This window comes from Trachypithecus francoisi, unplaced genomic scaffold, assembly GCF_009764315.1.
Source record: "Trachypithecus francoisi isolate TF-2019V2 unplaced genomic scaffold, Tfra_2.0 Lachesis_group6, whole genome shotgun sequence".
Lineage (NCBI taxonomy): Eukaryota > Metazoa > Chordata > Mammalia > Primates > Cercopithecidae > Trachypithecus > Trachypithecus francoisi.
The window spans coordinates 67,878,676-67,895,170 of NW_022681471.1; the positions used below are offsets into that span (position 1 = coordinate 67,878,676).

Below are 16,495 nucleotides of genomic sequence, written 5' to 3' on the forward strand. Positions count from 1 at the left end.
TGAGATACTTTCCATCAATACCTAGTTTATTGAGAGTTTTTAGCATGAAGGGCTGCTGAATTTTGTCAAAGGCCTTTTCTGCATCTATTGAGATAATCATGTGGTTTTTGTCTTTGGTTCTGTTTATATGCTGGATTACATTTATTGTTTTGCATTTGTTGAACCATCCTTGCATCCCAGGGATGAAGCCAAGTCGATCTTGGTGGATAAGCTTTTTGATGTGCTGCTGGATTCAGTTTGCCAGTATTGTATTGAGGATTTTTGCATCGCTGTTCATCAGGGATATTGCTCTAAAATTCTCTTTTTTTGTTGTGTCTCTGCCAGGCTTTGGTATCAGGATGATGCTGGCCTCATAAAATGAGTTAGGGAGGATTCCCTCTTTTTCTATTGATTGGAATCGTTTCAGAAGGAATGGTACCAGCTCCTCTTTGTACCTTTGGTAGAATTCAGCTGTGAATCCATCTGGTCCTGGACTTTTTTTAGTTGGTAGGCTATTAATTATTGCCTCAGTTTCAGAGCCTGTTATTGGTCTATTCATGGATTCAACTTCTTCCTGGTTTAGTCTTGGGAGGGTGTATGTGTCCAGTAATTTATCCATTTCCTCTAGATTTTCTAGTTTATTTGCATAGAAGTGTTTATAGTATTCTCTGATGGTAGTTTGTATTTCTGTGGGATCAGTGGTGATTTCCCCTTTATCATTTTTTCATTGTGTCTATTTGATTTTTCTCTCTTTTCTTATTTGTTAGTGTTGCTGCCGCCTTGCAGTTCGATCTCGGACTGCTGTGCTAGCAGTGAGCAAGGCTCCATGGGCGTGGGACCCACTGAGCCAGGCACGGGATATAATCTCCTGGTGTTCCGTTTGTTAAGACCATTGGAAAAGCGCAGTATTACGGTGGGAGTGTCCCGATTTTCCACATACCATCTGTCATGGCTGCCTTTGGCTAGGAAAGGGAATTCCCGGACCCCTTGTGCTTCCTGGGTGAGGCAATGCCCTGCCCTGCTTTGGCTCACATTCAGTGGGCCGCACCCACTGTCCAACCAGTCCCAATGAGATGAACCCAGTACCTCAGTTCGAAATGCGGAAGTCACCCATCTTCTGCGTTGCTCACGCTGGGATCTGTAGACTAGAGCTGTTCCTATTTCACAATCTTGGAACAATCCTGTTGAATATCATAATAGTATACAAAACTCATCCCTTTACAGCTCTGTTGCCCCCTTTATGCTGTTATTATCACAAATTACATCTTTATACACTGTATACTCCTTAACGTAGATTGATCATTGTTGTTTTATGCATTTTTTATTTTAAATTGGATAGTAAAAAGAGTTTTTAAAAAAAACCTAAAACACATTATTACTTGCTTTTGTAGCTTCCTATGTAGTTACCTTTGCCAATGTTCCTATTTTTTTGTATAGCTTGGGTTATAATGAGTGCCCTTTCAGTTTTTCTAGAGAATGCCCTTTGGTATTTCTTGAAAGGCAGTTCTACTAGTGATCAGCTCCCTCAGTTTTTGTTTATCTGGCAACGTCTTGTTTTTGCTTTCATTCTTTGGAGTATAGTGTTGCTGGACATAGAATTCTGGATATGTGTTGACAGATGTTTTTCTTTTTCTTTCAGCAGTTTAAATATGACATTTCACTGCCTTCTAGCCTCTGTGGGTTCTTAAGAGAAATCAGCTGTTTGTCTTATTGTTTTTTGTATGTAAAAAGTCACTTTCCCTGCTTTCAAGGTTTTCTCTTTGTTTTTTGGCAATTTGACTATAATATGTCTGATTGTGGATATTTTTTAGTTTATTCTATGTGGAGTTCATTGCACTTCTTGGATGTTTAGATTCATATTTTTTACCAAATGTATGAAGTTTTTTAGCCATCATTTTTTCAAATACTCTTTCTGTTTTTCCTCTCTTTCCTCTCACTTTGAAAGCCCCGTTATGTGTATATTAGTATGTTAGGATATAGGCTGTATATTAGGGTGTAGGCTCTATTATTGTGTATAGTAGAGTGTAGGCAGCTGTCCTCACAGCCTCTGCTGATCTGGGATGTGGAGGATAGTAGGCAGCCAATTTAAAATGTCACAGTATCCTCTTACTACAAAGCATCGGTTCTTTTCTTCACCAAGTCTTCCACTCTGGTTATTGTAACAATTTTACTAGATTCCAGAGTTCTGCAAAAGTTTATTCTGACAGTTTTTGCCAGCTCATTAGTTGCTTTTGAGGAGGGACATAAGTCTGGAGTACTCTCAGTTTTGGTGCCCAATAGTATCCATTCTGAGATTAAAAAATGAATATCTATGATAAAATTCTACTCGAAAGGTAGAAATTCTTCAAAGAGAGAAGAATAGAAACTGATTAGGCAGAAAAAAAAACAGAAGAAACCATTTTCTAGAAACCAAGTTTCTATAGAAGTAAAAGTATCCATTCAAGCCTATAGGAATCATGGTTTTATCAAATCTAAAATAGTTTTATGTCATTCATATGACAAACAGTTAAATGTATCACACCTGACTAGTAACTTGTTGTAACAAACTCCTAATGTAACTCCAATGGTTTTAAAACCTAACTCAGGTTTTAAACCTGCTGAGGTTTTCAAATACAAATTTCTGCACTTCCACCCAAAGACTTGCTATGCTATGTGAAGAGAGCCCTGGAATCTATATTTTTATTATGCTTCCTAAGTAAGTATTGCGATCATCCAGGTTTGAGAAGGACTGCCTTAAAAGTGAATGAGTGGCTGGTGTGAGTAACTTTTTCAAAGCAGTAAATAAAGACTGACTGATTAGCTTACTTTCAACAGAAAACACTCAGAAATGTGTCTCAGTTCCCTATTTCAAATTCTTCCCTCTCCTAACGTAGACTCTAAGAAACATCTAAGAGAAAAAGTGGGGGGAATCAAAGTTGTTCATTTTGACACTGCATAAATTATTTTAAAACCATCATATATAACTCTGGGAACCATAACATTTTTTAAAAATCAGATTTGTTTTGTCCTAAACTTATTGTAAAATTTTTGTAGAAAAATGATAATACATTGCTAACAATAATTAAGTACTTATGTGCAAAGCACCCAAGTGCTTTACACATATTTTATTACTTAATCCTTCTAACAATATGATAACATAAACAATTTTATCTTCGTTTTACAGATGAGGAAACTGAGGCACACGGATTAATTAACTTGACCAAGGTCACAGAATAAGTGTCAAGAGCCAAAATATGAATACATGCCAAAGTATATGCTGTACATCATTATAATAAACTCCCTTCCCAACATGTCATTCATTAAAAAAGAACTTCATGTTGTAAATGAGCACTCATCTCACTGGATATTTCCAAACTTCATACTCTCCTTTCACAAGTCCCTTTTGAACTCCACTGATTCTGTAGCCACTAGCCACATGCGGCTATTAAACACTTGAAATGTGTCATGTGGATTCAGATGTTCTGGAAGCATAGAATATACACCAGCATTCCCAAACTTAGTGAAAAAAAGAATATAAACTATCACAATAATTTTTATGTGGATAACATGTTGAAATGAAAATATTTTGATATATCGGTAAAATACAATTTTTTAAATTAAGTTCACTTGGCATTCTTTAACTTTTTAAAAAATGTTCCTACTAGAAAATTTAAACTACCTGGCTCACATCATTTCTATTGGATGGCACTGCTATAGAGTTTCTTCAGTGTCCTTTCTACGGTTGTTGACCATTTCCATCTAGCCCCAAATTAGGCTTTTTCTACTTGTATACTTCTGTGAACCCTACAATATGCATCTATTTAAAGGAAATTATAAACTGTGCTTTGGTTTTAACACCAGTTGTCTGTGATGAAAAACTATTCCATATACACCCCTCTTCCTTAACTTTTCTCCGTAGCCACTTGCAAAGAATCAGTAAATAATGAAAGAAAAAAGGAGAGACAGTGCAAAAAGCTATTTGATGATAACTCCAATCATTTAACCCCTAGTAATGAATGAAACTTAAAGAAACAGAGCAAGTGTGTAATTACATGTATCACCACATCACTCTAAAATCTGCATGCCTAGTTGCCCATAGAATGGCTAAATGCACACTTACCCATGAGATTTGTGATAAAAGATTCATTTTGTAAAAGTTTGTTGTGACTCTTGTAACATTTTCATTTTAAATATGACTGAAATATTCTAGTCTTTTTCTTTAATAGTGCAAAAGGCATTATTAGAAAAATACAGGAAAGGCAGAAGTACCAAGATAAGTGCCACATCTTTTAGAATAGATGTCCTTTTGTCCTCAAAAGTATGTAATTTCCAAAAGGGAAGTTTGCAAAACAATATATATTTCCCTTAGACTTACTTCCTACACAATTTCAGAGGTAATAAAGACTTTACAAGTCAATTCCACTGTCAAACTAGTGTCTGAATGTCCTCTACAACATTTCCAAGTGTATGTAATGGGAAACACTTTTTCCCAAGGCTGCTAGCCATTGTCATTGTCATTATCGTTGTCATTATTTTTTCTAATACTGAGCTAAAATATGTTAACCTGCAGCTTTAAACTATTGGTTCTATTTCTGCCCTCTGCTCTTAGATCATATAAACCAATCCCATGTGTAATTAAAAGTTCTGCAGTTATTTACAGAGAGCTGTTCCCCATCTGGAGAATTCACCGGTTGCCACTCCTTCTGTATACACATGTCTCATCTCACTATCTACAAGTACTAAGTAATCTTCCCTCACCCACAGTACTTTAGTAAGTAGCCAACAAATGGGAGTTCGGACCTCCACTTCTTGTTTAGCAGCCAGTGTTCAGCCAGGGATAGGAAACATACCAAACAGCAATTTATCAGCTACTCCTTATTAATATTGGTCTCCAAGCAACTCTGCTTTCTCTCTCACTTCATTTTAAAGTTTTTTAAAAAGAAATGTTACTAGCCTGATTCAGGGCCTAGTGGAACCAATGCAGTCATGCAGCATGTATGTACAGAATCATGAAGTCCAAGGTTGACTGATCAATGCTTCTTTTCCACTTCAGTTTGTATTGGGAAAGTAGAGTATGTGCCTCTTTTAAGCACTCTTAACCAGTATTGATTGTTTAACTGGAAAACAACAACAACAAGGAGTTGGTATCAATCTTCAGGTGGACTCATTAGAAAAAAGAAAAACATTGTCTGCTCAGATTTTTAACACAGATGAAATGTAACCATAGTAACAAATCCATTCAAATAATCATTAAAAGGAGAATTTTTAAAACTCAATAAAATAGACCTATATGTGAAGAAAAAAAGAAAGTATGACTAATGAAAGGCCTGAAGAAATAGCTCCTAGAATCTAGTCTCATTCTCTGGTTGGACTTTTTCCCTATTTTTCTGATCCTTAACTGTTGATCATTTTGTATAAAAACCATCTTTTGTTTGTTTAAAGAAATCATATTTACATAGGCCTTTTATTGCTGGATCTCTACTTGGCTTATTAGAGCCCAATGGAGAAAGAAACATTGAAAATCATCTTGATTAAACAGCTTCTCATGATTGAAAGCCTTGCTGAAGGTTTAAGACAAAGGAAGATAGCAAAGGATGGAATGTAATCACCCGTGCCTTCCCTCATCTTTGGCTAGTGGTTTCCTAAAGTACTATTATATAAATTACTCAAATGATGCTGTGGAAAATGAGTTAGACAAGACTTTTTAAATATAACTAATTTATCTCTCTCTCTCTCTCTCTCTCTCTCTCTCTCTCTCTCTTTCTCCTCTCTCTTCACAGTGACTGTTTTGAGCCCAGCAGAAAAAGGTAAGAGGATGTTGTAAATTGTATTGATCAGGACTGTGTCCTTATTTTCATCTGAAAGTAAATAACATAAAAGCCTATAGACTGAGCAATTTTCCCAGGAATACACTTAGGTGAGGGGAAAGTTTAGAATGATGATTTTCAGGAAGCTTACCCAGAGATAGAGAAGAACATTTTCGGTGTCCCCTTTGGCTGTAGGACAAGAATTGGAAATTATCGGGATTTATGACAGAGAAGGACACAGGTAAGCACTCTGACATAGTGACCCTAGGCTGTCTCTTTGTTCAACACTGTTGTCCTAGGTATGTTGCCTTTCTGCCCAATCCATCTCCTCTTTAAGGCATGGAGTAAAGGCCCCAGAAGAGACTTTAAAGGATAACTCCTTCACCATCACAGTTCCAGTATATTTATTGTGCTCCTCTCTGCTACTCACCACCATCTTGGCTTGACCTGCAAAATATACTACCTTTCTAAAGAGATTGTGGCATTTTCCATTTTAAAAGGTGTAAGCTAATCATTAGTCTTAATAAACCTTTAGCTTTACATGATTTTATCAGTAATAACTGTGAGTGTTTATGTAGCCACTTTATATAGCCAGTTTTAATTCTCACTTCAGGGGAATTAATTGTTATAATTCGTTAACCTACCTAGCATTCATATTATGCTGTTTTAAAGCTCCGGTTTGCTGTTATTCATCCAACAAAGGCATTGGCTACAGAGGCAAGAAAGCAGAGTGGTTGGAAGACAGTAGACCATAGTATACAAAAGTGTGAGTTCTGTAGCTAGACTGTCTGAATTCAAATCCTGGCTCTGCTTTTTCCTAGTAAATTATTTTACCTCTTTGTGCTCATTTTATTCATGTACAGAATAAAAATAATACTACCTATTACACAGAATTGTGAAAATATAACGAGTAAATGTATGTAGAGCACTTAAAACAGTGGTAAACAGAACATACTGGTGATTCAGTACATGTTTCCTACTATTATTACAACATTAGAGCAAGTCTTGAGTTGCCTCTTATTCTTATGCATGGCCCTTAAGGTCAGAGATCATCTTCTGAATAAAATATTAAATAATATATACAAATATTTTCCACAATACATTTTCAAGACAAATTGAGTAGAGGCTTAGATGATACTGTACCATAATAGGAATAATGGCATAAGCCAGTGAGACTTGACCAGAAACAGACTCATAGTCTAATGACTATCTGGGGTCGCTTCTAACCCTGTGGATCTGTGACAGATCTGGGGTGATCTGGAGCTTAGAATCTAGGGATGGGGTGATGATTAAGAGATGAATTTAGGAATGAGATGAACATTAGGCATGATGCATCAGACGATTCACATATAATCAAGAATAATGCATTGCCCACAGTTGCTCATCTTGAAATTGTATTTTCACAATTCTGTGTAATTGGTTTCAAATTATACTGCACTATTAAAGTAAAATACAATGCAGTATATGACTGCCAGTAGGAACATTATTTGGCATTGGCAAAGAAAACAAAAAGCAGTGAAATTAAAGCGTCAAATAACATAACCTTTCAGTCTCCATAGCTTGAGAAAACCATAGTCAAACATACTGCAAAAGTTTTCCCATTTCTTATCTACATAATAACTCCTGTACTGGGTTGTAGAGTGTCTCCCTAAAATTCACGTCCACCTGGAACTTGTAAATGTGACCTTATTTGGAAAGTAAGATGTAATCAAGTTAAGATAAGGCCATACTAGATTCAAGTGAGCCCTAATACAGTAATTGGTATCCTTATATGAAGAGGGAAATTTGGATACACAGACACATACAGAGAGAGGACAGCCATAAGAAAATGGAGACGGGGGGCGGAGCAAGATGGCCGAATAGGAACAACTCCAGTCTCCAACTCCCAGCGCGAGTGACACAGAAGACCGGTGATTTCTGCATTTTCAACTGAGGTACTGGGGTCATCTCCCTGGGGAGTGCTGGAAAACTGGTGCTGGTCAGCTGCTGCAGCCCGACCAGCGAGAGCTGAAGCACGGCGAGGCATTGCCTCACCTGGGAAGTGCAAGGGGGAAGGGAATCCCTTTCCCTAGCCAGGGGAACTGAGACACACAACGCCTGGAAAATAAGGTAATTCCCACCCCAATACTGTGCTTTAAGCAAACGGGCACACCAAGAGATTATACCCACACCTGGCCGGGAGGGTCCCAGAGCCACAGAGCCTCCCTCATTGCTAGCACAGCAGTCTGCGATCTAACCGAAATGGCAGCAGCGAGGCTGGGGGTGGGGCGCCCGCCATTGCTGAGGCTTAAGTAGGTAAACAAAGCCACTGGGAAGCTCGAACTGGGTGGAGCTCACAGCAGCTCAAGGAAACCTGCCTGTCTCTGTAGACTCCACCTCTAGGGACAGGGCACAGCTAAACAACAAAAGGGGGAGCAGCAGAGGCCTGTGCAGACGTGAACGACTCTGTCTGACAGCTTTGAAGAGAGCAGTGGATCTCCCAACACGGAGGTTGAGATCTGAGAACGGACAGACTGCCTGCTCAAGTGGGTCCCTGACCCCTGAGTAGCCTAACTGGGAGACATCCCCCACTAGGGGCAGTCTGACACCCCACACCTCACACGGTAGAGTACACCCCTGAGAGGAAGCTTCCAAAGGAAGAATCAGACAGGTACACTCGCTGTCCAGCAATATTCTATCTTCTGCAACCTCTGCTGCTGATGCCGAGGCAAACAGGGTCTGGAGTGGACCTCAAGCAATCTCCAACAGACCTACAGCTGAGGATCCTGACTATTAGAAGGAAAACTATCAAACAGGAAGAACACCTATACCAAAATCCCATCAGTACGTCACCATCATCAAAGACCAGAGGCAGATAAAACCACAAAGATGGGGAAGAAGCAGGGCAGAAAAGCTGGAAATTCAAGAAAAAAGAGCGCATCTCCTCTTACAAAGGAGCGCAGCTCATCGCCAGCAATGGATCAAAGCTGGTCAGAGAATGACTTTGACGAGATAAGAGAAGAAGGCTTCACTCCATCAAACTTCTCAGAGCTAAAGGAGTAATTACGTACCCAGCACAAAGAAACTAAAAATCTTGAAAAAAGAGTGGAAGAATTCATAGCTAGAACAATTAATGCAGAGAAGGTCATAAACGAAATGACAGAGATGAAAACCATGACACGAGAAATATGTGACAAATGCACAAGCTTCAGTAACCGACTCAATCAACTGGAAGAAAGAGTATCAGCGATTGAAGATCAAATGAATGAAATGAAGCGAGAAGAGAAACCAAAAGAAAAAAGAAGAAAAAGAAATGAACAAAGCCTGCAAGAAGTATGGGATTATGTAAAAAGACCAAATCTACGTCTGATTTGGTGCCTGAAAGTGAGGGGGAAAATGGAACCAAGTTGGAAAACACACTTCAGGATTTCATCCAGGAGAACTTCCCCAACCTAGTAGGGCAGGCCAACATTCAAATTCAAGAAATACAGAGAACACCACAAATATAGTCCTCGAGAAGAGCAACTCCAAGAAACATAATTGCCAGATTCACCAAAGTTGAAATGAAGGAAAAAATCTTAAGGACAGCCAGAGAGAAAGGTCGGGTTACCCACAAAGAGAAGCCCATCAGACTAACAGCAGACCTCTTGGCAGAAACTCTACAAGCCAGAAGAGAGTGGGGGCCAATATTCAACGTTCTTAAAGAAAAGAATTTTAAACCCACAATTTCATATCCAGCCAAACTAAGTTTCATAAGTGAAGGAGAAATAAAATCCTTTACAGATAAGCAAACGCTTAGAGATTTTGTCACCACCAGGCCTGCCTTACAAGAGACCCTGAAGGAAGCCCTAAACATAGAAAGGAACAACCGGTAGCAGCCATTGCAAAAACATGCCAAAATGTAAAGACCATCGTGGCTAGGAAGAAACTGCATCAACTAACGAGCAAAATAACCAGTTAATATCATAATGGCACGATCAAGTTCACACATAACAATATTAACCTTAAATGTTAATGGACTAAATGCTCCAATGAAAAGACACAGACTAGCAAACTGGATAAAGAGTCAAGACCCATCAGTTTGCTGTATTCAGGAGACCCATCTCACATGCAGAGACATACATAGGCTCAAAATAAAGGGATGGAGGAAGATCTACCAAGCAAATGAAGAACAAAAAAAAGCAGGGGTTGCAATCCTAGTCTCTGATAAAATAGACTTTACACCATCAGAAGTCAAAAGAGACAAAGAAGGTCATTACATAATGGTAAAGGGATCAATTCAACAGGAAGAGCTAACTCTCCTAAATATATATGCATCCAAGATACAGGAGCACCCAGATTCATAAAGCAAGTCCTTAGAGACTTACAAAGAGACTTAGACTCCCATACAATAATAATGGGAGACTTCAACACTCCACTGTCAACATTAGACAGATCAACAAGACAGAAAGCTAACAAGGATATCCAGGAATTGAACTCATCTCTGCACCAAGTGGACCTAAGAGACATCTATAGAACTCTCCACCCCAAATTAACAGAATATACATTCTTCTCAACACCACATCACACTTATTCCAAAATTGACCACATAATTGGAAGTAAAGCACTCCTTAGCAAATGTAAAATAACAGAAATTATAACAAACTGTCTCTCAGACCACAGTGCAATCAAACTAGAACTCAGGACTAAGAAACTCAATCAAAACCACTCAACTACATGGAAACTGAACAACCTGCTCCTGAATGACTACAGGGTATATAACGAAATGAAGGCAGAAATAAAGATGTTCTTTGAAACCAATGAGAACAAAGATACAGCATACAAGTATCTCTGGGACACATTTAAAGCAGTGTGTAGAGGGAAATTTATAGCACTAAATGCCCACAAGAGAAAGCTGGAAAGATCTAAAATGACACTCTAACATCACAATTAAAAGAACTAGAGAAACAAGAGCAAACACATTCAAAAGCTAGCCGAAGGTAAGAATAACTAAGATCAGAGCAGAAGTGAAGGAGATAGAGACACAAAAAACCCTCCAAAATCAATGAATCCAGGAGTTGGTTTTTGAAAAGATCAACAAAATGACAGACCGCTAGCAAGACTAATAAAGAAGAAAAGAGAGAAGAATCAAATAGACGCAATAAAAATGATAAAGGGGATATCACCACCGACCCCACAGAAATACAAACTACCATCAGAGAATACTATAAACACCTCTACGCAAATCAACTAGAAAATCTAGAAGAAATGGATCATTTCCTGGACACTTACACTCTTCCAAGACTAAACCAGGAAGAAGTTGAATCCCTGGATAGACCAATAGCAGGCTCTGAAATTGAGGCAATAATTAATAGCCTACCAACCAAAAAAAGTCCAGGACCAGATGGATTCACAGCTGAATTCTACCAGAGGTACAAGGAGGAGCTGGTACCATTCTTCTGAAAACTATTCCAATCAATTGAAAAAGAGGGAATCCTCCCTAACTCATTTTATGAGGCCAGCATCATCCTGATACCAAAGCTTGGCAGAGACACAACAAAAAAAGAGAATTTTAGAGCAATATCCCTGATGAACAGCAATGCAAAAATCCTCAATAAAATACTGGCAAACCGGATTCAGCAGCACATCAAAAAGCTTATCCACCATGATCAAGTGGGCTTCATCCCTTGGATGCAAGGCTGGTTCAACATTCGCAAATCAATAAACGTAATCCAGCATATAAACAGAACCAAAGACAAGAACCACATGATTATCTCAATAGATGCAAAAAGGCCTTTGACAAAATTCAACAGCCCTTCATGCTAAAAACTCTCAATAAATTAGTATTGATGGAACGTACCTCAAAATAATAAGAGCTATGTATGACAAACCCACAGCCATATCATACTGAATGGGCAAAAACTGAAAAATTCCCTTGAAAACTGGCACAAGACAGGGATGCCCTCTCTCACCACTCCTATTCAACATAGTGTTAGAAGTTCTGGCTAGGGCAATCAGGCAAGAGAAAGAAATCAAGGGTATCCAGTTAGGAAAAGAAGAAGTCAAATTGTCCCTGTATGCAGACGACACGATTGTATATTTAGAAAACCCCATTGTCTCAGCCCAAAATCTCCTTAAGCTGATAAGCAACTTCAGCAAAGTCTCAGGATACAAAATTAATGTGCAAAAATCACAAGCATTCCTATACACCAGTAACAGACAGACAGAGAGCCAATCATGAATGAACTTCCATTCACAATTGCTTCAAAGAGAATAAAACCTAGGAATCCAACTTACAAGGGATGTCAAGGACCTCTTCAAGGAGAACTACAAACCACTGCTCAGTGAAATCAAAGAGGACAAAACAAATGGAAGAACATTCCATGCTCATGGATAGGAAGAATCAATATCGTGAAAATGGCCATACTGCCCAAGGTTATTTATAGATTCAGTGCCATCCCCATCAAGCTACCAATGAGTTCTTCACAGAATTGGAAAAAACGGCTTTAAAGTTCATATGGAACCAAAAAAGAGCCCGCATTGCCAGACAATCCTATGTCATAAGAACAAAGCTGGAGGCATCACGCTACCTGACTTCAAACTCTACTACAAGGCTACAGTAACCAAAACAGCATGGTACTGGTACCAAAACAGAGATGTAGACCAACGGAGCAGAGCAGAGTCCTCAGAAATAATACCACACATCTACCAGCTGATCTTTGACAAACCTGAGAGAAACAAGAAATGGGGAAAGGATTCCCTGTTAATAAATGGTGCTGGGAAAATTGGCTAGCCATAGTAGAAAGCTGAAACTGGAACCTTTCCTTACTCCTTATACGAAAATTAATTCAAGATGGATTAGAGACTTAAATGTTAGACCTAATACCATAAAAATCCTAGAAGAAAACCTAGGTAGTACCATTCAGGACATAGGCATGGGCAAGGACTTCATGTCTAAAACACCAAAAGCAACGGCAGCAAAAGCCAAAATTGACAAATGGGATCTAATTAAACTAAAGAGCTTCTGCACAGCAAAAGAAACTACGACCAGAGTGAACAGGCAACCTGCAGAATGGGAGAAAATTTTTGCAATCTACTCATCTGACAAAGGGCTAATATCCAGAATCTACAAAGAACTCAAACAAATTTACAAGAAAAAAACAACCCCATCAAAAAGTGGGCAAAGTATATGAACAGACATTTCTCAAAAGAAGACATTCATACAGCCAACAGACACATGAAAAAATGCTCATCATCACTCGCCATCAGAGAAATGCAAATCAAAACCACAATGAGATACCATCTTACACCAGTTAGAATGGCCATCATTAAAAAGTCAGGAAACAACAGGTGCTGGAGAGGATGTGGAGAAATGGGAACACTTTTACACTGTTGGGGGATTGTAAACTAGTTCAACCATTATGGAAAACAGTATGGCGATTCCTCAAGGATCTAGAACTAGATGTACCTATGACCAAGCCATCCCACTACTGGTGTATTACCCAAAGGATTATAAATCATGCTGCTATAAGACACATGCACACGTATGTTATTGCGGCACTATTCACAATAGCAAAGACTTGGAATCAACCCAAATGTCCATCTGTGACAGACTGGATTAAGAAAATGTGGCACATATACACCATGGAATATTATGCAGCCATAAAAAAGGATGAGTTTGCGTCCTTTGTAGGGACATGAATGCAGCTGGAAACCTTCATTCTTAGCAAACTATCACAAGAAGAGAAAACCAAACACCGCATGTTCTCACTCATAGGGGAACTGAACAATGAGATCACTTGGACTCGGGAAGGGGAACATCACACATCAGGGCCTATCATGGGGGGGGTAGGGGGAGGGATTGCATTGGGAGTTATACCTGATATAAATGACGAATTGATGGGTGCTGACGAGTTGATGGGTGCAGCACACCAACATGACACAGGTATAGATATGTAACAAACCTACACGTTATGCACATGTACCCTAGAACTTAAAGTATAAAAAAAAAAAAAAAAAAGATAATGGAGACAGAGGCTGGCGTTATGCTGCCGCAAGCCAAATAACACTATGGATTGCCAGCAACCTCCAGAAACTAGGAAGAGGCAAAGAAGGATACTCCCCTGGGCATTTCAGCAAGCGTATGGCCCTGCCTACACCTTGATTTCAGACTTCTAGCTTCCAGAACTCTGAGAGAATAAATTTATGTTATTTTAAACCACCCATCTTGTGGTCATTTATTACCACAGCCCTAGGAAACTAATACAATTCCTGATGAATTTCACTCTGTAATGCACTGTTAAAAAGCATTGTATCAGTAGGAAATAACCAGACTTTGGTGTTAGGTCTACCTTGGCTCAAGTACTGACTTTGCCGCTTATTGTATATGTGATCTTGGGGAACTTCCCTAAATTTCACTTTCTTCCTCTGTTACCTTTCATGGTTATTTTGAGGACTAATGAGATTATGTGTTTAAATCTCTTGGTACAGTGCCTGACACATGATAAATACAAAATAATAGTTAATAGTGTTATGATGATGATTATTATTGTTTTTAACATTGGAGAGGATCTGGAAGATCTTTCTTCTAAGAAGCATAACGTATTTCAGGATTATAATTCCTTATGACTACTTTTGTGAATAGATTGTCAAAATCCATACATTTGTATTTTATAGGGAGAACAATTGAGAACCAAAGAAGTAAAATATATTGACCTAGTTATACTGATTCTACTGCACAGAAAGGACTAAACATCAGGTCATCTGAATCACAGTCCTGAATATTATTTTTATGCATGTGTGTGTGTGTGTACACACACACACATCCATATATATAATCTGCCTTGGTTTTGCAGGATTCAGAGATTCTTTTTTCTTTTTTAATTTTTGTGGATAGGTAGTAGGTGTATATATTTAGGGTGTACATGAGATATTTTGATATGGGCATACAATGTGTAATAATCACATCAGGGTAAATGGGATATCCATCACTTCAAAGATTTACTATTTCTTTGTATTATAAATATTCCAGTTATACCATTTTTAAATATATAATAAAATATTGTTGACTGTTGTCACCCTGTTGTGCCATCAAATACTAGATCTTTTTTAAATATGTGAATTCATATGTTTTCCCATAGATCATACTTTTAAACACATGATAATAATGTATTTATTTTGCTTTCATAAGTATATGCATAGATGATTTCATTCAGCATCATGCTATCCATATTTTGAAGATCATGACTGGGAAATCTTCCCTCCTCTACCCTTGAAGTAAAAATCTGGGGTGATCTGGAGCTTAGGGATTTAGTAGAGTCTGGGAATGAGGTGATGATTAAGAGATAAATTTAGGAATGAGATGAACTTTAGGCATGATCCATCAAACGATGCACATACAATCAAGAGTAATGCATTGCCCACAGTTGCTCTTCTGTTAAAAGGTCCATTAATCATTTTAAACAAAAGTTCAACTCATCTAATAATTAATTTGCATTTTAAATGTTTTGCATACTAAATTTTCTGATTTCATTCATAAAATGGTTGTCATTATTTACCTTTTCAGAAAGAGATATAATTTCTAAATAACAGAACTGTTATGGGTCAACTTGTGTCCCCTCAAAATTCATCTGTTTAAGCCCTTACTTTTAGTACTTCAGAATGTGACTATTTGTATAAGGCCTTTAAAGAGGTAGTTAAGTTAAAATGAGGTCAACTAGGGTGGGCCATAATCCAGTCTGATGTCCTTATAGGGAAAGGAAATCTGGACACACATAGGTACAGAAGGAAGACCACGTGAAGACACAGGGAGAAGATGACTATCTACATGCCAAGAAGAGAGGCCTTCAAAGTGGCCAGTCCTGCTGACACTTTTATCTTGGACTTCTAGCCTCCAGAATTGTGAGACAATAAATTTCTGCCGTTTAGAGACCCAGTCTGTGTTACTTTATTATGGCAGCCCTAGCAAACTGATACAAGAATATTAGGTTTCCATTTGAAAATCGAAAGTGTAGAAATATCGCTTCTAACAAAAGTAAAAATTGACAGATGGGATCTAATTAAACTGAAGAGCTTCTGCACAGCAAAAGAAACTATCGACAGAGTAAACAACCTACAGAATGGAAGAAAATTTTTGCAAACTATTCACTTGAAAAAAGTCTAATATCCACCAGCTATAAAGAACTTAAATTTACAAGAGAACATCAAATAATCCCATTAAAAAGTGGGCAAAGGGCATGAACAGACAATTTTCAAAAGAAGACATACATGTGGCCAACAAATGTGAATAAAAGCTCAATATCACTGATCATTACAGAAATACAAATCAAAACCACCATGAGATACCATCTCAGAATGGCTACTATTAAAAAGTCAAAAAATAATAGATGCTGGTGAGATTGTGGAGAAAAGGGAACACTTACACACTATTGGTGGGAGTGTAAATTAGTTCAACAACTGTGGAAGACACCCTGGTGATTCCGCAAAGACCTAAAAACAGAAATACCATTCGACCCAGCAATCCCATTACTGGGTGTATATTCCCGGAGTAATATAAATCATTTTACCATAAAGACACGTGCAGGCAAGTGATCACTGCAGCATTATTCACAATAGCAAAGATGTGGAATCAACCTAAATGCCCATCAATGACAGATTGGATAAATAAAATCTGGTACATACACACCATGAAGTACTGTGCAGTCATAGAAAAGAATGAGATCATGTCTTTTGTGGCAACATGAATGGAGCTGGAGGCTATTATCTTTACCAAA

General features: G+C 38.2%; 1 protein-coding gene across 1 annotated transcript in view; it reads left to right on the forward strand.

The window, feature by feature from the left end:
* ZDHHC15 (zinc finger DHHC-type palmitoyltransferase 15) overlaps positions 1–16,495 on the forward strand; it is a 159,443-nt gene that overhangs the window by 15,875 nt on the left and 127,073 nt on the right. The window contains 1 exon segment of the mRNA XM_033201252.1: positions 5,739–5,765. Coding sequence (XP_033057143.1) covers positions 5,739–5,765 — 27 coding nt within the window.